At 35.1% G+C, this 20,929-nt stretch overlaps 1 protein-coding gene across 8 annotated transcripts in view; it reads right to left on the bottom strand.

Moving 5' to 3' along the window:
- PIBF1 (progesterone immunomodulatory binding factor 1) overlaps positions 1 to 20,929 on the bottom strand; it is a 109,825-nt gene that overhangs the window by 30,268 nt on the left and 58,628 nt on the right. For all 8 annotated transcript variants that reach the window (XR_005255778.1, XR_005255779.1, XM_038127307.1 and 5 more), the window contains 5 exons: positions 16,258 to 16,423; positions 12,831 to 12,981; positions 8,864 to 8,954; positions 5,443 to 5,545; positions 3,546 to 3,676 (listed from right to left, as the gene is read on the bottom strand). Coding sequence is in view for 6 of the 8 variants with exons in the window: in XM_038127307.1 (XP_037983235.1) it covers positions 3,546 to 3,676; positions 5,443 to 5,545; positions 8,864 to 8,954; positions 12,831 to 12,981; positions 16,258 to 16,423 (642 nt within the window). In the remaining 2 variants the exon portion in view is untranslated. The remainder of the gene's footprint in view (positions 1 to 3,545; positions 3,677 to 5,442; positions 5,546 to 8,863; positions 8,955 to 12,830; positions 12,982 to 16,257; positions 16,424 to 20,929) is intronic.

Here is a 20,929-nt window from a genome sequence, read left to right as displayed (position 1 = left end):
CTCTTGAAGAAATAACTGCTGTCAGAAATGACACTTTATTAGAATTATGAGTGTAGAGAATCCTGAACACATCTGTTGCCTGTTAAGGGACCATTATATAAGTGAATTTAGGCCACTTTGTGAAAAATTGATAAAGATATGTCTCAAGAACATCCAAAATGAGATTGCTGTCATAGATAGCCTTCTTTGTGTTTGTCTTCCTCCGGTGCTGATTCAACTACATCTGTTGTTGAACAACATTCTGTTTCATCATAGAATCAAACTCATATCCAGTACAACCAACAAACTTCTCAATAGACATGGAAATACAAAGGGCTGCAGGTTGCTGCAAAACATTTATAGGTTGCAATAAAGTATTGACTCATCATCCTGGGAAATCTGCTGGAACCTAGTCACCCCAGGAGTATGTTCTAAAAAGACTATTGGCCATGACCACTGCGTATAGGAGGCAATTACAGATTAAGACTAAAAAAGTAAATTCACTTGCAAATAAGTCCTTGCTGATCCCTCCACACTCAAGTTAAGTGGGAAGTGGTAGAGAACACTGCCACTGATAACACAGATGTGCCTGTTCGGCTTGGGGAATCCATGATTTACATAATGCTCTCTTGATGAGCAGATGAGATAAAAACACAACACGAAAAGAACACCCCTCCAGCATTGAATCTGCACACTAAATAAGAAGGAAGGAAAATTATGATCAAGCATGGGGCAGCTGTAAGGATAAATTAGGTCTTGATTCTCAGGGTGCAGGCATTATCAACACTACATTCATTTGTCTCCAATCTGGTACTCAAAAATGAGATTAAAAAAAAATATGCACCAAAAAAATCACTAGTATTTTTGAAGGTCCATCTGAAAACAAGAATTCAAGCACTATTTTTCCTTTAGCTGGTTCTTGTGAAATTGCTGTTTAGGAAAAAAACTAATGCATTACTGAACTTAAATTTTTTAAAAAAATGTACCTTGTGTAACTGAAGCACAAATTAAACCTCAGATTAGAGGCTGCTGCAGAACTGAAGTATTATTAACTATTAATCACAGGTAATGGTTGAAAGAAGAATTTAATTTTGAAATGATTTTACAAATATTAACATTTTCCTTCAGCTCTGAGATACAGAGAGACCAGGCTTCATAAACCGTGTTTAGTGTTTTCACTAATACTTTTCTAATAGCACCAACATTATCTGCAGAATTTAAGGCTCTCCTTGAGGAGCATTAATTCTCTGAACTCATCCTCTCAAAAATATTCCATGCACAAACAACAAAATGCTGTTTAATAAACTAAGAGGGATAGGAATAGTGGGCTAAATCTTTTGATCCAGCAGAGCTTCACTTGGCATATATTTGGTAGGCATTATCATTAATTTACTTAAAGCCCATTCTGATTCAGTTCTGGAATAGCTGAGAGTAATCTGAAATCACCTAAGGGATATTTTAATTTAAAACTGCCATCAGCAGATTCCAAAAGGTTATCCTCATGACAAAAAATTTCTTGAATGTAATGGTTCTCTGGTTAGAAATCCCTACCTCTAACCTTCCTCTCACTTATTGGAAAGCAAAGGACCAACATTATCAATTTTATCCCAGATTATGATTTCCATGTGTGCCAGGGAATACCAGCTAACAATTTAGCTGGACCTTTGTTTTAAATATGAAGTTATGAAGACCAAAATTAGGGACTACTAATAAGCACCAAAAGCCCTAAGACATTAGGCTGTTCCCAAGAATTTCTCTGGCCTATAAAACTGGGCAAACTTGTGATAGTGGAGTAAAAGCTATTTTCAGTTTACAAGTAATACTGGAAACTACCAGAAAAAAAATATTACCAAAATAAATGATGTACAAAGTAAGTGTTAATTTTTTTTTGCTATAATATTTTTTTTGTCAGGCCACACTTTCATTTACAGAAACACAGACTAATGCTGAGCACACCTCAGCTCCCCACAGAGGAGTACTACTGGTAAACTGGTATGTTTACCATGAATGCTCACACTGTAGGGCAGATCCATTTTCTTTCTTAACCTGAGGCCCTTTAAGATGAAAAAAATTTCCTTTACAGTTAATGGAGAGGAATAGGCATCTCTAGGAAATAACTCACTCTGCCCAAAATCTGAATTACTTTTTGGAGATGTCACTTCCTCCATGAACTATTAAGGAAAGTTGACCTAAGTCTCTAATTTAGGTACCTTAATTTGTAGGGTAAATTTAAGAAGAATATCTAAGCATACAGATTATTGGCAATGAGCCATTTAACTCAAGAAAATCAATGTCAATAAGACATTTCTTTTAGATTTTAAAGCATGAAACATACACTTTCAGAAATGACCTCACCTATGTATTCCCCTTCTATCTTCCTTTTGAGAGACTTTTGAACTACTTTGTGAATAACAAAACCATTCCATTGTTATTATCATAATCTAAAAATTTGTGACCAATACTTTTCACAAATGGAAAGGAAGACATCGTATATAGAGAACACTGGGATTTTTCATTTCCTGGAAAAATATAATTTATCTTTGAGGCGTTTCTTATAATGTAACAAATCTAGGAAAATATTAAAAACACTTGATTCTGGAATTGAAAAAAGGTCTATTCTTATTGAATCAAAATTAAGCTCAGTGAAAAATATCTTGTCAGGAACTATGAATGAATATTTCAGTTTATTTATAAACTTATTGATTCATATATAGATTTGCTTGGACAATAAACATTTTTAGGTATTCCTCAAGGGATAACAAATACCATCCCAAACCATCAAAACACTCTGAATAGATACGTATGTATGACAGCATGTAAGATTTAAGTATTAGCTAGAGTGAACCCTGTTTTATTTTAATTGCTTCAGTAGATTAGTGGAAAATCCTGTATTTTTCATGTAATTGCTTCATAACAGAATCACATTAATGTCTCCTAATAGTTGCTGTTTGCTTTTCCTAAACCAAGACACCACAAAACACCTAATACTTAAAATGCTAATTCTTCTATGGAGCTGTGGGACTCGGCTATGAACTTCCTTGAAAATCAAGGGACATATTATTTTGTAACAGCTTGCCTGGGAATCAGGTGTTAGGGAAGTTGCTCAGTGGTTAGAGAGCTCTGACAGATGGATACAGCAGCAAATCAGAGAGTCTCCACGAGAGCCTATATGCTCTAATTTTGGCTGAAATACCCTTTACTGGTGGATTATGCTATTATAATTTTTCTCCGACTTTTTTCTTGATTTTTACTGTTGTACAACTGGTGTGTCATTCTTTCCTTTTAGTCTTCTGAACCTTTCTCTACTTCATGAGAGCTCTTCTCAACTCCAAACTCACTTTAAACCTGTCACAGCTACTTTTCCAAAACTAAAGTACCCTTTTCTAACATTGTGAGGGAAATAACAAGTGCTACAGTTCCAGTACGAAGACTGGAGCTGGTCAGTGATGGAGTGCTAACATCTCAACTTTGTGGACAACAGCACAATTTTTTTTAATGATAAAAATATAAGTGATTTTACCTTCACTGTAAGAGAAAGTAAAACAAGAATCAGTGAATTTAATTACCTGAAATCTTTTTCAAGTTGTGTAATATGTTCTTTCTGTAGACTTATTTGAGAATCTCTCTGTTGCACAGTTTCAATGAGGTATTTGTATGGCTGTTGTGCTTGGTTCAGCAAAGAATTTGCTCTGTCAAGCTGCAAAAAAAAGGTATAACTACCATAAATTTTTTAACTTATAAAGCACAATTAATTGATTATTACTGAATTATTATTGGATAGTATTGGTTTTTACCAACTGCACGTTAATACAAACTCCAAACCTTTTATTACATACCCAAAAAAGGAAACATACCACCTTCAAATTGATTGCTATCTTCACACTTTGCTGTTCTAATTGTGTGCTATTTTCACTGCAATAATGGTACCACTCTCTACACTTCCCTCATCTGCATTTTCAAGGGTTTTAATGTAACAACTTCCATTGATTAAAAAAAAAAAATAGTGTCAATGCCTCTGTTTATGGTCTTATTAACTTACTGTGGCCTTTTCCTCCCTCCTTTAAAAAGCTGAAAAGGTTGTATCATAAATACTGCACTTAAGTAGCAGTATTTGAGCCAAGTTCAAACCAGAAGCTGATAAAATCACTTTTGCATCAGCTTTTTATCCATGCTCTAGACTTCATCTAGATGACTGAACAAACTGTCAGTGGAAAGAAAAATAATGGGCTACTTAAGCATGCTATAGTCTACAGGATCCCTGGTTTGTCCTTATATAAAAAAAATCAAGAAAAACAATAGCTGGGAGTAAAAATCATGTAAAGACAGCAAAGAGAAGTCTTAGAATTTTACACAAAAAACCAGTGTTTAACTTCGTACTGGATAGTATTGTGATTTAATCTATTCAATTATATGGTAAAAGATAAAAAATTTAATGGCAGGATAAAAATGAGTTGAAGATGCTCCTGTGGAAAGTTGCAAGAATTTGAACTAAGGTCAGTGATACTGAATCTTTAATCAGTGAAGAAAGTATAAAACTAATGTGGGTAAGGAACGTATTGAAGTGAAACACAGAACATTTAAGACAAAGAATAGTGATATGGAAGAATACCAAGCATAACAATGGATTCACTAATTTCCTGATGTCTTCCAAGTAAGAACCTGAAAGAATATGTTTTACTCAAATAGAAATTACCATGATATACCTAAGAATACGTAACAAATCAGAGTATTGGTTAAAAAATCCCCAAACTTCACTGTTCATATATCTTCCACTGAAATAATCTATATAAACATATATATACACATAAAATTTATAAAATTCAAGTAATTTAAAAATATGTAGAAATTCAAGTATTTGCACTCTGTGATTTGTATTCTGTGAAGTACTTGGGTGTAGTAATTCTAATTTGCAATTACTGTGGCTTTAAAAATCAAATTGTTAAGCACATTCCTGAAATAGTAAGCCTACAAATTACATATGGTGGCATCATCTAATAGAAAACCTAGTTGACCTTTTGTTCCTATGAGAAAAATTAAAAGACAATTAAATTTTTTTTTAAAAAATTAGTTTGCCCTAATTCTGGAAGCTTTCAAGCTGAGGTTTTGTCTTCAAAAGTGATTTAACAGAAGAGCTGTGTAAGAAGTAGTGATGCACTCATTGAACAATTAAGTATCAAACAGAACAAACTAGCTTGGCTGGCTGTTCTTCTGTTCAGAAATCAAAACGTTGTCTGTCTGGCTCATATTCTTGTTTAGCCTGTAAAGTAATCCTCCTTTCAATATTAGTTGCAAAACACAATATAAACTTCTTTGAAAACTTCTATCATGGAGTTTTGGTTAATTATGAGGCCATTTTTTTAACATCAAATAGATAAAAAACATTGTTTAGAAACTATTTCATTTTATGAACAGTTGTTCCACAAAGTTTCTACATATTTGAATTTTTGTGTAATAATGATTTACCTCTTGTGAAATCTGTGTTACTTGTTCCTTCTGATGTTCCAGATCTTTCACAAGCAACGAGTTTTGCTTTTCTAGCTGCAGTAATCTTCTTGCCAAGTGAACACTGTGCCAGTAAAAAGCAAGCTCAACTTGAATTTTTTCCAAAATAGGCAAAAGAAATTCTAACATTTATGCTTCAGGACTTGATTGCCTTAATTTTTCATCAATACTTAAATATTAACATATATAAACTATATATGTTAATATATAGTTTATACATGCTGCATATACATCGTTGAACATGCTGCATGGTCAAAGTTGGAAAAACAGTGAAAATATTACAAAATGTAACAGCATTACAATAACATTTCCACAGTTATGCTATTTTAATATTTTATGCATAATAATTACAATTTGTCCAATACTACACACTGTAGAAATACTGTCAAAATCCTTCATCTAATTATGATTATTTACTTTTTAGCAACTTTACTTAAATAATTGTTTAGCAACTCACTTAAATAATTGTTTAAAGATGCTCATTAATATATGTTTTGCAGCAAAACACTGAAAATGCAGTATTTTCTCACTTTCGAAAGAGAGGCAAAATTGTTTTGTCTGACATTTAATATGCTAAATAATTTAATGTTATGGAAAATTTTATTTTATTTAAACTCTTATGTGGAGTCACAGATTAACTTTGAAGAGAAAGGATTATTGAGCTCCTTAAACAACCTAGTTAAAAAAACAGATCCTCAACCTCTTGCGAGCTTCATGTCCAGAAGCAAAGAGTTTTGAATCTATTCAAGAGCACAGGTCCATGGGCAGCAAAGGGAAGATTCAATATGCACTGCAGAGCCTACTAGCAGACATCTAACCTAGTCTTCCAAACTGTTATGAATCACAGGATGGGCAAGGCTGGAAGGGACCACAATGGTCATCTGGTCCAACCTCCAGAGCACGTTGTGCAGGACTGCATCCAGGTGGTTCTTGAGTAACTCCACAACCACTTCCTGACTATGGTACAAAATCTATGAGAGGGTAGAGTGGTCTAAAGCAGTGGTCTAAAGCACACTGACTGACTTGAAGCTCAGGCTTAGGCGTGCATAAATCCAGATGAGTGTACGAAGTCTATCTGAAAATTTGACCACTCATAACCTCCATCTCTTCCTCAGTAGAATGAAATAGACTTCTGGATTTGGCAGAAGTCATAATAATCTTCATCTGTGTTATAAACATATTCTTTCATGCACTAATCTCATCTAGAACAAAAGAGAAAGGAACCACTTCTTTGACTAGTAGCTATTAGAGTGTAAGTGAAAACTTTGATACCTTCCCATGGCAAGTTTAGGAATGCAGCCCATTGTAATTTTTTCAGCTAATACAACTCAGTGAACTTCACCTGAATTTGCAAATATTTAAGGATAACACAAGTACCTTTCAAGCACATTTTTCAGTATGTTTTTTGACTAGTTTGAATTGAAAGCAAAGAGACAAAGGAACTGATGCGTGAAGACATCTTATGCTGGAAACATTTGATTCCAACTATACTAGAAAATTATGTAGTGCTCAAGAATGTGATAATTCCTTGTTAGCAAACCACCAAAGTCATCCTGGTAGTGTTCTGTATTCTCTCATTAGCACTTCCCAAGCAGTTCCTAGGCATAGCTGAGAAGTCAGCATGGGCAAGCAAATCACTGCCAATATGTTGTTCACATGTAGCTTAACCTACACTGAGAATTGTTTTATGGCGATGGGTTACTACAGGCCATTTAGTCCTGATGCTTCAGAGAGCTCCCAGGCATGCTTAATTTAGTACTAAGGGTGTACAATGCCTACATCTGAAGTAATGAAGGAGTTGTTTCTGGCAAGTGACCAAAGAGGTACAGACCCCACACTGCTTGAAAAGGTCCATTTTGTACTAACTTTCAGAGAGTGAAGTGCATGATGTGGACTTAAAGTAGCTCTTCATTTAGGATCCCATATATCTGGGATTAAAGAGCAGGTAGTGGACTCCAGAAATAAGATTATTCACATTTGAAATAGATTGTCTTTCTTTAAGCAATCCTAGAGAGCAGAAAATTTATCTGTGTTTCTTTAATGGTGCTAAATAGAGGATGGTGTCAGAGTCTTTGCTTTTAAAAACTTTGGCAGCCAAAGGCATCACACACATTATCTGCCTGGCAGTCTTCCTTGAATCAAAACAGCAGGTAAACCATACACAGTCTTTTATAGCTTTTTAAATCTTTTTAATTCTAAAAGATAAAGAAACTCTATGAAGTCTCCAACACTATTATGAAGGATTAAGTCAGTTTATTAGTCAATGCCTTTAGGAACAAAAGTGGCGTATATGAGTCATTCCAATAGAGCTGCTTCTAAGCTCAGAAAGTGTCTTCCAAGCATATCTGAAATCCTGGCCTGATCATCAGATTCAGCATTCAAAGGAAATTCAACAAAGTTTTCATATATGCAAATCATCTAAACTGAATCTAATAAGGTGAGGAAAAAGAAGGATCGAAGTGGAAACTCAGAAAAGTGCCCAAACTATTGACAAAAGAGGAATAAACTGAAGCTTTAGGAAATGGTGGTATAGAGCTCTCAACAGTTTTCTAAACCAGATGTGCAACAGGGTTATGGAGGTTTTTTGCACACTCCTCACGTTCCAGGGATGGTGACTCCACCACCTTCCTGGGCAGCCTATTCCAATGCTTGACAACCACTTCTGTGAAGAAATTGTCCAACCTGAACCTCCGCTGGCAAGCCTGAAGTCATTTCCTTTTACCCTGTTGTTAGTTGTGTGGGAGAAGTGAGTCATAGCCACTACACACAAGCTCACAATGAGCCATTCAAATGTCACAATTATTTCTTAAAGACAATGCATAACATAAATTTATTAGTTCAAAATGACTATGATCAAGAGGTATGCTTTTCACCTATGCATCATTTTAGTCTATTGATCAAATTTTCAAATTGGCCAAACCAGGGCAAACTAAAAAAAATGCAAGAGTTAGAGTAAGATCCTGTATTAGTGAAGATAAAATAGTGATGCTCCGAACCTTGTCCTTCTTAATATCCTGACAGATATGTTTTTGTTACTATTAAATACAATGATTTTTAGGGTATTAATAATGCATATCCTATTACATTAATGTAAACATGTAACTAATCTGTTTTTACAGCTGCTTAATTTTATACAATTATAATTAATCTTTCTAAAAGTCAGTGAGAAGAGATTTTAAAATTACCTAGAAAAATATGCTCATTCATATGCATCAACCACATGAACAGGTCCTAGTCCTCAATCTATTCCTGTATACTTAAGTCATTAAAAAAACCTCTTAATGGTAATTAAACTGGCTGGACTCTAATATAAAACATAATGCATATAATCTTCATTTAGTTTATCTCAAACAAGAGAATTCATGAAGTACTCTTTTTTTACCTTTGCTTTAATCGTCTTTTGGCTGTTGTAGGAACATTAGCACCATATCCATATGAGAAGAGAACCCTTTCAGCTTCAACTTCATCTTCCACTGGAAAAAAATGGAGAAAGGTGCTGTTGAAGAACAGTGCCAGAACTTATAAACTTCTAAGCAATTCTATGTACAACTCAACATGCAAAAACATTTTTCTAGAAGCTAAATTTTCAGTTGGTGCAACCTTCTGGGCTTGAGCGGAACAGTATTTTTCACCACTAGCATTAAGTTTAGTGCCACACTTAAATTATGAACAACATTTTTCATTTTTATGATTAACGTAAGACTTATGCAATACAAAAGTAAAGGAAAATAGTTCAGTTACCTTGAATATTCATACTGTTGGTATGGTTACAAAATACATACTATTTGTAAAAGTTTACTTCAGCAGTAGAAGGTTAGGTTGCTTAAGTTTTTAATCTAAATAATTGATTTTCAGTGCATACATGAGGAGGTAGAGGAAGACAAAATTTGGAAGTGTTCAAGGTGACAGGACATAATCAAGTCCATGGGACCAGAAGAGACACATCTGATGTTGCAAAGGAAGCTGATGTCACAGTGAAGCTGCTCACTGTGGTTGAAAGGCTGTGGTGATGAGAAATTTCACCACTCTTGATGAAAACAAGCGCCATCCATTTCTTCAGAGAAGGGCAAAAAAGAGATTCTTATGTACATGCAAAATAGAAATATTAAAAATAATCTCTGCTTCCATAGGTGACTGATTTCTGAAAACACATTTCTAAAGGTTTTAAACAGATTATAATTGCTTTGAAAGGAAATCCCAATAGCAGCAAGATTAAAATGTCTGTTCATATTTCAAGTTCTGAAATTCAGGTTTCCGCTCTCCTGTAAGACGAAGTGGGACAGGGGAAAAAAAAAAAAGAAAAAAAAAAAGAGTAAGTGTATGTGTGAAATAGAACAAAGCAGAAAGAGTGGGACAGAAAGGAAGGGTAAAGGGGGACAATGAGAAAAATGGGAGTGGCAGGGGTGTGAGAGAAGGAGGGAGAACAAGTAAACACCAGCCCAGGCACCACACAAAAGCTTTGATGAATCAAATAGTTGGGAACAGGAGAAACAAATGTAGGAAATTATGTGAGTCCTATCTGACTCATCTTTCTTAGTGCTCAAGTGCCTCAAAATCAGAAATATCTCAATTTCTCAACAACTTGCAAAATGCTGAAACTTCTTTTCTGACTTGTCTAATCCCCTTGTAATGCTATTTTAAACAAGGATTCTTAAAACACATTTAGAAAGAGAAAAGCCTCTAGAAGAGCACCTGTGGTAAGTCACATATCTAGTTACATTAAAAACAATATAGAAATTTCAATAAGTGTGACAGAAAAAGTTTACTAATGTGGCACTACAAAGACACCAGCACTTCAGAACTGTCTTAAAATATGACAGGGATTTCTTCGGCGCTGTAAACACCTCTGGTTCAGAAAAACATAAAGAATAATTTACCCTGCCTTTGTTAATACCCTTCTTTTTGGTTACATATTCAGTGTCGAATGTCTCAGAAAAATGTCAGTAAGATCCTGTCCTGTAAGTTCAGATCTGTATCTAGTGTCCAGTAAATGTCACATCAGGAAGACAAACACAAAAGCAATTGGAAATGTTGTAGGTATCAAAATAATATTCTGTATCAGTGTGTGCTTCTCTTCTCTTCTCTTACAACATTCCAGGCTCTTCACCTGACTTTGTGGCATAAAATATACATTTTATAATCTAGGGGACACTTCTTAATGAGCAGTTTCTTATGCTACTCAGCAAGGATGTGCCATTGTGAGGATATAGATAGGTTCAATCTTTTTCTTAGAAATATACTAAGCAATGGAAACAAGAAAAATCCAACTAGTCTAAAACAAAAATACCCTAATGTGAAGATTGTACCGTGAAAAGGAAGAATAGACTAATGCCAAGGAAATTTACTACTGTTATTCATCTGGAAACCTCTTAGGCACTGTAAGTGGCTACATAAATTCTTGATAGCTTCCTGAATAGGCTGTTTCATGTCATTTCAATATTAATAAAGTCAGGCATAATGATCAGGGAGTAACAGTAAAAATTCAGTGATCTCTTCCACATGCATATTTTCCAAAGGGAAAAAAAAAGTGCACACACACACACATATATATATATATATAAAATTTATATATTATATGACAAAAGCCATATCACATGTGTAAATAAATACACAGTTTATTAAAAAGTCCAGAGAACCCAGCCCTCACTGACACTCCCAAATATTATAAAACAGCAGAGGCTTCATGATGAAGAAAAAAGCATTATATGCTATTTAAAGATAAAGAGGTGACCACAGGAATGAATAATCCTTATTATCACTAAAGTCCGTAGGAAACTCTAATTGTCTTCCACACAATACTTCAGTCTAAATTATATTCCAGGAAAGATGGACTGAAGTATTTCCATAACACACTCAATTTGAAAAATAGTTATATTTCCTTTCAGTTATTTTTCTACCTTTACGTATTTATGACATATATCTATCAGGGCATAATTTGAGACCCAGGAGGAAGTATATCTGTCTTCTCCTTCAAAGTGTTTTTTTAAAAAAATACTTCTTTTTCTTCTGTTTTCCCTGAGATACTAGATTCAACTAGTATTAATCTTAACTTTCTAAATCAAATACACTGAAATAGCAAGTTCAGTATTAAATAGAATGTATATTAAAATAATTGAAATAATTATTGAAATTATTTTGAAAGTATATTGAAATAATATTAAGCTATAACTCCTTTTTTGTCAAATGAAATCAGAAAATAAAGTCCCTATATTTTGAAATAACAGTTCATTTAGAAACTTTCATTTCTTTAGCATTCTGCAACATAGAATGTAAATTGTAATTAAAATAGATATTTAGGACGAAGTTAAGAATGATCTGGTAAAAAACTTAACTGCTGTCCCAAGATGCATAAGAAAATAAACCACTGTAAACAAAACCCAGTGTTCTCAAACATGCTTATGGTCAGACTGGAACCTTTGGGTACTCAGGCCATTCTAAGTTCAGGCTGCAGTGCATAAAATTAATAAAGCATGTGCAGTCTGGTTACTAACATCACTACATCTTGGTAATGCACACTTTACCAGACACTGCTGTTTATATATAAAGCTTGTGCAATAATATCCTATACTTTATAAATTGTGACTATTTTTTGAAGGAGGAAAGAAGGAGAAAAGGAGAAGACAGTTGAATTAGTCTGAAATTTTAGAATATCCTACTCTGTCTACATACTGGCTAAAAGATTTCAAGGTTAGAGTCAGAGTTTCAAATTAGAGATTAACTGCTTTGTGGATTGATCTAGGCTGAGAACCAAACAGAGATTTTGCACAGATTTTGCTGTGTTTGGGAACATTTTAATTTTTGAAAATGAGAGACAAAAATTTTCAAGAGCAACCAGGAATTTATTCCATGGTTTAGTACTTAGAACAGTCTGAGCTGCCACAAGCAACTACTTAATGTCTAATTATTATTAATTCAACAGAAGGAAGAAGTTTTTTCCTCCTTCCAATTAGTTAAAAAATTCACATTAATCACTGTAATGAAATACAAAACCTGTATTTGCCTGTCAACAAAGAGGGCTTCCTGACATTTAAAATGTACTAAAATAATAGGAGAATCCTAAAGAGTGTATCTAATTATAATGGATAATTAGAATAATGAAAAGAGAAATGATTGAATACTGAGACAATTTTCAATAAGCACAAACTTAAACATATGGATGTCTGATACATATTTACAGGTATACTTAGAAACCTGCCATTAATATTTTCTATCAAAATAATTACTGCCTTTTACTTGTCAGGCATAATGAAGAAGAGTGACAGGCACTGTAATACTTTCCAAGTCATGAGAAAAAAGATATTGTAATGCCAGAAACACCTACAGATAAAACAACTTGTGACACAACTTACTTTCTGCTGTCTGCAGTATTATCTCATCAAGCTCCTTTTCAAGTTTTTCATAAGTATCTAGTCTTGCTTGAAATTCAGAATTCTGTGTTTGAAGCTCAATAATGCGGGTTTCACTAGAAGACTGAAGACTATAAAATTCCTTAGTAAGCACCTGTGAGAATGAATAATGGAAAGATCAGAGATTCAGCATTACAGTGATTTTTGAAAGAGGCAAAATATAATACATGTAAAATGTGTACCGGTATGATAGTAAATATTTGATGTAAGTTTTGCACAGCAAAGATTAAAGTAATTTAAAAAGCAGTAATTCTTTCAATAATATTATCTTTCAAAGATTAAACTCTCAGATCTTAGGCCTGTCTGCTGAGGCCTAATTAATTCTAAGAAGCTGTCTGAAAAAGCTACAAGAATTTTAAAGGAAACTTAGGAAAAGCCAGGTAACAACTAAAAAAATTCACACACAGCAGTCAAAATAGCATAAATGCAATAACTTTTGTTGCTTTAATTGGATTCTGATTTCAGTCATCAATTTATGAAGATTCCTTTGCAGAATATAAATACAAAAATTTGCCATTAAAGCTATACCAGTCTTATTACTTATTAATAAAAGGTAATATGCTATCAACATTCAAGACTTATGTAAATACTTAATCCACTAAGCTTAAACAAAAAACTCTCATATTCAAAATTAAAACTATGAAGGCCTGTATAATAATTTAGGTTTGATAACGTGCTTGATAATAGGAAACAACATTGACCAAATAAATACACACCAAACTGGAATAAGAAAGTCCTTGGTATATAAAGCAGCAATCTACATACTTTGCAGAAAAATCCCACCAAAACAGGTAAAGCAATAATCAAGTGGTACTGCTGTGAAATTTCATACTAACTTCCTAAGTAAAAGTCACAAACATTCAGAATGATAAGTGAATGCAGATTTGCAGATACAGAAATATATGTACAGTGTACAGAGCAGTAGTACTGGAGTCACTGTCAAAACCACGAAAGAATTCACAAGGCTTAGAGAAACAAGCCACATGAATATCAAAAGTTCAGTCTAGTGTCACAGAAGAAATAAATGTACACCTTAAAACTGGGTAACATCTAAAACATGTTTCCTAGGTTAGCAAGAGAAGCTACTCTATGCCCTAAATAAAAGCAAGAGTTAGTCCAGAAAGCTGTAGCTGAGCCACAAGATACCAGTGCCTACGCTATTAATAAAGACTAATGTCCTGTAACGGTAGGGGAAAAAACTTAGTATATTAATGCTGTATATAAGAAAGAAATTTAAAAATCCCAAGAATTCAAAAGTCAAAAGGAACAAAAAATAAAGCTTCAGACATCAAGTATTTAAATTCTACAAGAATATTTCTTAATGAAAGGGCACTTAAGTGCATATTTCTAAATGAAAGAATTTAAAAGAGAAAAAAGAGAAAAACTAGTGCCAAAAACATCAGTAGAACTGAATGCCAAATATTTGAGTTATTGTCAGATCAAAAAATTTCCACAAAGAAAATGAAAATATAACTCAAATTGAACTACTTTTTCCAAGTTTAGACATGTCTGTGTAATTAAAAATCTGTTTGGCAACCTCTAAGTTTAGCAAAACTGGCACTCCCAGTGCTTGTGACCACAACTAACCTCATCAGCCAGGATCTGAATGTCCCAATACGGACAAAACAAGAAATTACAGTCTATCTGAAGCTCTCTAATTCTGTTTCCACTCTGTAGTTCCTTTTCATAAACAACATAGCCAGGTTCAGCACTAGAAATGTGGGGATCTGAAGACTGGCATCCTTCCTCCAAAAAACAAAGACGGCCATACCTATCACTTTCTTCTGTCCTTTCCAGTTTGTATCCTGCCATTCGTTTGAAACGTACACTACCAATCTCATTTAACCTCATAAATAGGACTCTGATATGTTTTTGGGACTAACCTTGGACAGGTGAAGAAATTTTGTTTTAAAGTAAGTTTTCTCTGTGGAATATTCACATTTCCAAGATTAAAACAAATGAACAGGATATGCTATATATGTTTTAAAGATGATAATTCTGAGCTTGTAGAGATAAACAGGCCCAAGTGGTTAAAGCCCACATAAACAGGTGCGTTGGCTGCAGGTGCCCAGACTGTGTCCCTCAGCCAAAGGTGCTGCACCTCAAGGAAACTGTATTTAATAAAGCACAAAAATGCTGCATGGCAGTGAGGAGTGAGGGAAAAAAAGTGAGACAGCACCATGTTGCTGACAGTGAGGTGAGAGAAGAAGGGGAGGGGGTGCTCCAGCTGCCAGAGCAGAGATCCCCTCTGTAGCTCATGGTGAAGCAGGTTGCCTGCCTGCATACCATGAAAGACCACACAAAAATGGATGTCCACAGTGCATCCCATAGAGGACCCCATGCTGGAGGAGGTGGACATCCCCTGAAGGCACTGCAACCTGTGGAGAGCCCAAATAGGAGAATTTCTCCTGAAGGCAGCAGCAGGACATGGAAGATCCACAGGAGCAGGATAAAAAAGTGTGAGGAGGAAACACCTCCTGAGAGGAGCTGTCATGGACCAACTTGAACCCCTATTTCCTATTCTTCCCTGCACTGTACTGGAAGGGGGAGGTACAAGAGTCAGAAATGAGGGAGGGAAGTTAAAATAAAAGAGAACAGGATGGGGAAAGATGTTTTACTTTTTGTCTTTGTTTCTCACCATCCAACCTATGTCACTGGGTAATAAGTGAAGTTAGTTTTCCCCAGGTCAAATCTGTTTTGTCCATGATGGTAATTGGCAAGTGATGTCCCTATCTTTATATTAACCCATACTCTTTACAAGCTTATTTACCCCACCCCCATCCTCTTCAGGAGGAGGAATGAGTGACTGGGTGGGTGTCTAGCATCCCACCAAGGTAACCCATCATGTTAGGACTAGCCAGATTAGGTCTTTTCAATGCTGTATACACCATGCTCACCTTGACTTTTTTAGCTGTGAAAAATTTATTCCAGAAAATGTATATCAGTAAAAAGTATTTTATTATGTAACAATGTGATTACAAATCCTAGCTGCAAATAATGATACTGAATTCGCCATACTTTTTTTTTGTGAAACTGTCTTCTCTCCCTACAATTCTCACAGACTGACATAAGCAGCTCTGTGACACTAGCAGATAAATACACGCAACATGAATGAGGTACTGTCTTTAACATCTTTCCATGAAAGATTGTTTTGCTTTTTCCTCTGCCCGTGACCTTGTGCTCCATTAAACTGATCAAACATAGTAAGCTTTGTCATTTGATTCTGCTTCTGTGTCATCTGACCACAATTTGATGGAAATACTAATTCAGCCCTGCCATGTTGTTACTTTTTCTCCAAGCTTTTCCACTTTACATTCAAACTGAAAACAACTATGTAATGCCCTGTAAAGTGTCTCTTTATATAACATACCTCCAGCTTTCTCTGGTATTTCTCACATTCCATTTGGCATTGTGAAAGATTCTTAGCTGTTTCTTGTTGCATGAGTTGAACATGTTCAGTTTCAAAGGACTTTAACTTACTCTGGTGAAGAAGTTCAGCAACTTTGCTTTCTGTGCCAAGCTGCATTTGTCTATACCTAAAAGAAAAATGAAAAAAAGTTTTGGCAATTCAAAAATAAGCAAAGTTGTTCTGTTCATCACAGATATAAATTTCAAAAATTAATACAGTATTTTGAAGACCCTAATAAGTATTAGTATGTAGCTACCCGTAACCTGTGTTTGAAACACCATTAGGAAAATTCAGTATTATAATGACAATACAACACAGTAGGTGGAAAACTCTGTCAATGGCTTTTCTAAATATGTTGTTAATGCAGAATCAAATGCCAATGACTTTACAGCATACCTTACTTTGCTTATTTTTATGGAGTTAGATCAATGTGAATCTCTTTCTTGGTAGACAAAGGTATGCACTGAAGTCTTTTCATTGGAGAGACACTAATGAAATTTTGTCCTCCCTCTTCATCACCATGTGTTACATGTGATAGGGAGAAGTGGCATTAGACATCAGTGATATCAATGGTGCACCCTTTGAGATATACGGGTATCAGCTACACTGCTTTTTCCATCCTCAAAGATATAAAGAAAAGTCAGACCACAATGGTGTAATTATTTCCACAGTCAATCAGAATCACAGTCAAAAAGCAGAAATTAAGTACAATTTTTAGAAAATCACTATAAGGTAGTTATAAGCGACAAATAAGATTCCACGTAGAAGTGGACTTCATTTATTTTATTCACTCATTCTACTTAACAGGCAATCTCAAAAATGAGGTGTAAAAAAGTTTGCTGATAGAATATTACAATACTAGATTGATGGAAACTTAGGTGATGTGAAGAACAGGAAAAATCTAATGAATCTTCACATTAAATAACATATGCAATTCAAAAGAGATATATGCAAAGTAAATCACAGGTTTTAAAAATGCTCCTTACCATATACATAAAAGGATTAACTCCTACCTGGCTGTTTTAATTTTCATTCCTAAGTGAGATCTTGGGATTTATTGTAGTTGATAAAACCATTAAAACTTTGGTACCGTTTTAAATAATGGTACAAACAAGCATTTTGGAAATTGCTGTGGAAGAAATAAATAATACAGAACTCTCTGTGTTGCTTTGCAATTCCATGCTGTTGCCTGCATTACTGAATGGTGACAACCATTCTAGTACCTCACCTCACAAGGAACAGAAGTGTCAGAGCATCAGAGAAGGGTAGGAAGGGTTACCTCTGACATGCAGCAACATCACACGCTCACACGATTGCACTGTGTGGAATAAATCACCTAAGCAAGCTAGGACTCCACAGCTTGGAAAAGAGATGGCGTAAGGAAAAGGAAGAAATAAGGGGCTTGTCACATCATGAGAATGGAGATAGGAATCAACTGTATTTTCCAACAGATGAATGAGAAGTCATCTAATGATGCAGAATGAGAACAAATATAAATTGCTCTTCATGCACGAAAGCTGTGGAATTCCTTACCATAAGATGCTGTGGATGCTAAAAATTAACACTTATTTGAGAGAATATTGAACAACTTGTAGCAGAGAAGTCCTTTGAGAACCACTAAATGCAAGATGGTACTTCACAACAAATTGCAGGATTGCCAGGTAAACATTTACTCTAACCCAGCATGGCTGTTGTGTTAGCTGTCATCTGTCAAGTAAGAGTTGCAACACAATTCCACCCTATTTAGCACCTAATCTTTCAGTGGGATGGAGAGTGTCTAACAAAAACAAAGGGATTACTTCAAATATTTTCCCTGAGGATTTCAGATGTAGGAATGTTTCTAAGGCACAAAGAGGAAGCAATTTTCACTGGAATTAATTTGAACAGAACAAACAGGTGTCATTATGATGTCCCCGATAATTGCTCTGTAGACAGCCATCTATGTATAAATAGTCCAATGCATAAATAAGATTGTTTCCTCACTGCATGAGCAGAGCTTGGAAGCTCTGCATACTGAGCTCATCCAAAGTTTTTCTTTTAAAAACTATTTTTTTTAATAGCATGACATTTGTTCTCAAACAGAGTTATGGCACTCAAGCTGCTAAATGCCAATTACCTATCGACTACTTCAGTCATTTTTGCTTAGGGATGCTTTTCAAGTGCTGATACTTTCATCACTGTTTCCTGACTGTATGTTCCTGTTTTCATTTTACCACACAAAAAAATTTCAGCACTCTAGAATTCTTCACACTTTGCACATGAGTGGCTGCAGACATGACACTAAATCTGTCCCAATATACACATTGTTGATAATCCTGGGAAGAATGCTTTGGTCCAAAACAGTTAAGTCTTCATGAAGATACATGTCATTCAGCCAATAACATAATGAAACACACAGATTTAATTTAATTATTAGTTATATTTATTGACTTCCAACAACAAATTCACACCTTCCACCTCAACACAAAACAAACAGCAATGCCTTCCTGTACACAGCCTCAGACCTTCAACCACTCTGAGCTTCAATGACCTGTACTGTAGTGAGCTGGTACACTGGAAATATGCACGAACAGAGGCAATCCATACTTCTCTGTACCTACTTTCTATGCTTGGTGGAGAAGTCTGTAGTTCTCTGATCATTCTACTCAATCAACTGGGTGCTTTCAGAGCATGCTTCTCTACCCAGTTATGAGCAGTAACTTCAGAAAGAAGTTTTATCCTTTGTTTTGGAAATTTGAAGTAGCTTACATGAGCGTGATCTGTTTTGCACTGGCAAGGTTATGACAGGTCAGTTTTCTTTTAAACTTACTACACTGTTGATCTCACTAGTAACTCCTTCACCATAGCACTATTCAGAGTTTCTTTGTCATATTTGCTTTTACTCGGCCAGATAATATCTCTGCTTTCTTGGCTGCTATTTCAGCTCAAGTGTGTGTGCATGTGTGTACAGAGTCATGTAACACAATGTGCTGAAATACATTCCTTTATCTGCCTAGATGGTCTCTAAGGGAAAACAAAAAAAAAAAACCAAAACCAACCTATGCTTTAATACTACTATTATGGAAAAAAACAAACAGTGGAATGCAGGTCTGCAGGATTTTTCTCTGTCAAGAAATTTTAGCAAACTTGATTTAATGAAAGCGTAGAGTTTTTAGTCTCACAGAAGAATGAGGGCTGGGAATCAAAGAGAAATAACAGATTGTGCCAATAAAAAAAATCTCACATGTAAGAATCATCTAGAATGAGGTCTCAATTCCTTTCTGTCTCTCTGCCATTAGGTTGACCAGTCAATGATGCCTGAAGTTTGCTAATGCAGGGATATAATGGTTATCAAAAATTTTATTTCTAGAGTAAAGGAGAAGAGGGAATACTCAGAGAGGGACTTGATCTCTCTTTTGTAAGCTTTGAAAGATTTTTTAATCACAGGAGCTTGTTTTTCAAGTAGTGGATAATGATATAATAATGTGTCAAAATATGCATATCGGAGAGCAGAAAGATTCAACGGTAAAATAATGTAGTCTGGATACTGAAGAAAATATGTCAACCACATTTTTTTGAATGGAGGAACTATAAACTGCCCACCTACAGAACCTGAGATGTACAGTGGTACTCCTTAAAAAGGTAATTGAACAACTGTACATTAGAAGACAACAAATTTGTAAAATTACCCTTTTAAGAAATGACAAATCCTAGTATTAAACTTGTTGATAATAAAGAATGCCAAGCAAGTAACAAAAATGATGCATCTTACAAAGAAAGTCCTACCAAAATGATACAAAATGAAAATCTAATTTTACAATTTTATAAATCAGATTATACCAACCTAAAGCTTTGTGGGATATATTTTAGAATTATTTTCAAGTTTAAAAATGGAAAAAAAAAAACCCTGTAAGTTGTGAAATCACCCTGAGTCCACAGTTGGGTCAGTTCCAGATCTAAGGTCTTTAAAGCAATTAGAATATACTCTCATATTTGTACAAATGTCTGTGCTTTGGTTCAGTGCCAAATTTGCAAAGAAACCTAAAGACATTTCCTCCCTAACCTGTCCTCTTGCAAACCTCCCACTTCCAGCCCCAACATGTCCCCTAGTGTTCCTGACCTTCTCCCTCTCTGTCCCAGCCCAGACGCCTCTTGAATTCCAATTCTATTTTCATTCTTTATTCCCAGGACATCTGTTTTTCTTCTTATCTACGTTCATAGCCTCTTCAGCCTCCATTCCTATCTTACAGCCCTATGCTCTGCATTCTGGATTTCCCTCTACTCCTCTATCACCCTCATAGTTTGGCATCCTTCCTCAAATCCTACCCATCCATACCTCTTGCAATTTGAGATTCAAATCCTAGTTTAACTTTCTCACCTTCTGCAACTGAGTCTGCTTGTTAAGTCCTCCTCACTTCCAAAGAGCCCCAACCTAAGTATAAAAGTACACAAATGAATTTTCCTTACTCTCCTTTGTGCCAATTGGAGTCACAGAAGGAGTAACAGTGGTCTAGATAGACCTCAAATTAAACTCAGTCTGTCACAGACTGCACAAATCCTGTCCATACATGCAGCAAAAAGCCAGACCCCAGTTCAAACATGGTACTCAAAGCATCTTGTTTCCCCTGTCTCTCTTTTTGATCCTTGGTACTAA

This window comes from Motacilla alba, chromosome 1 (assembly GCF_015832195.1).
Source record: "Motacilla alba alba isolate MOTALB_02 chromosome 1, Motacilla_alba_V1.0_pri, whole genome shotgun sequence".
Taxonomy (NCBI): Eukaryota; Metazoa; Chordata; class Aves; order Passeriformes; family Motacillidae; genus Motacilla; species Motacilla alba.
This window is presented reverse-complemented; position numbering and strand designations above follow the sequence as displayed.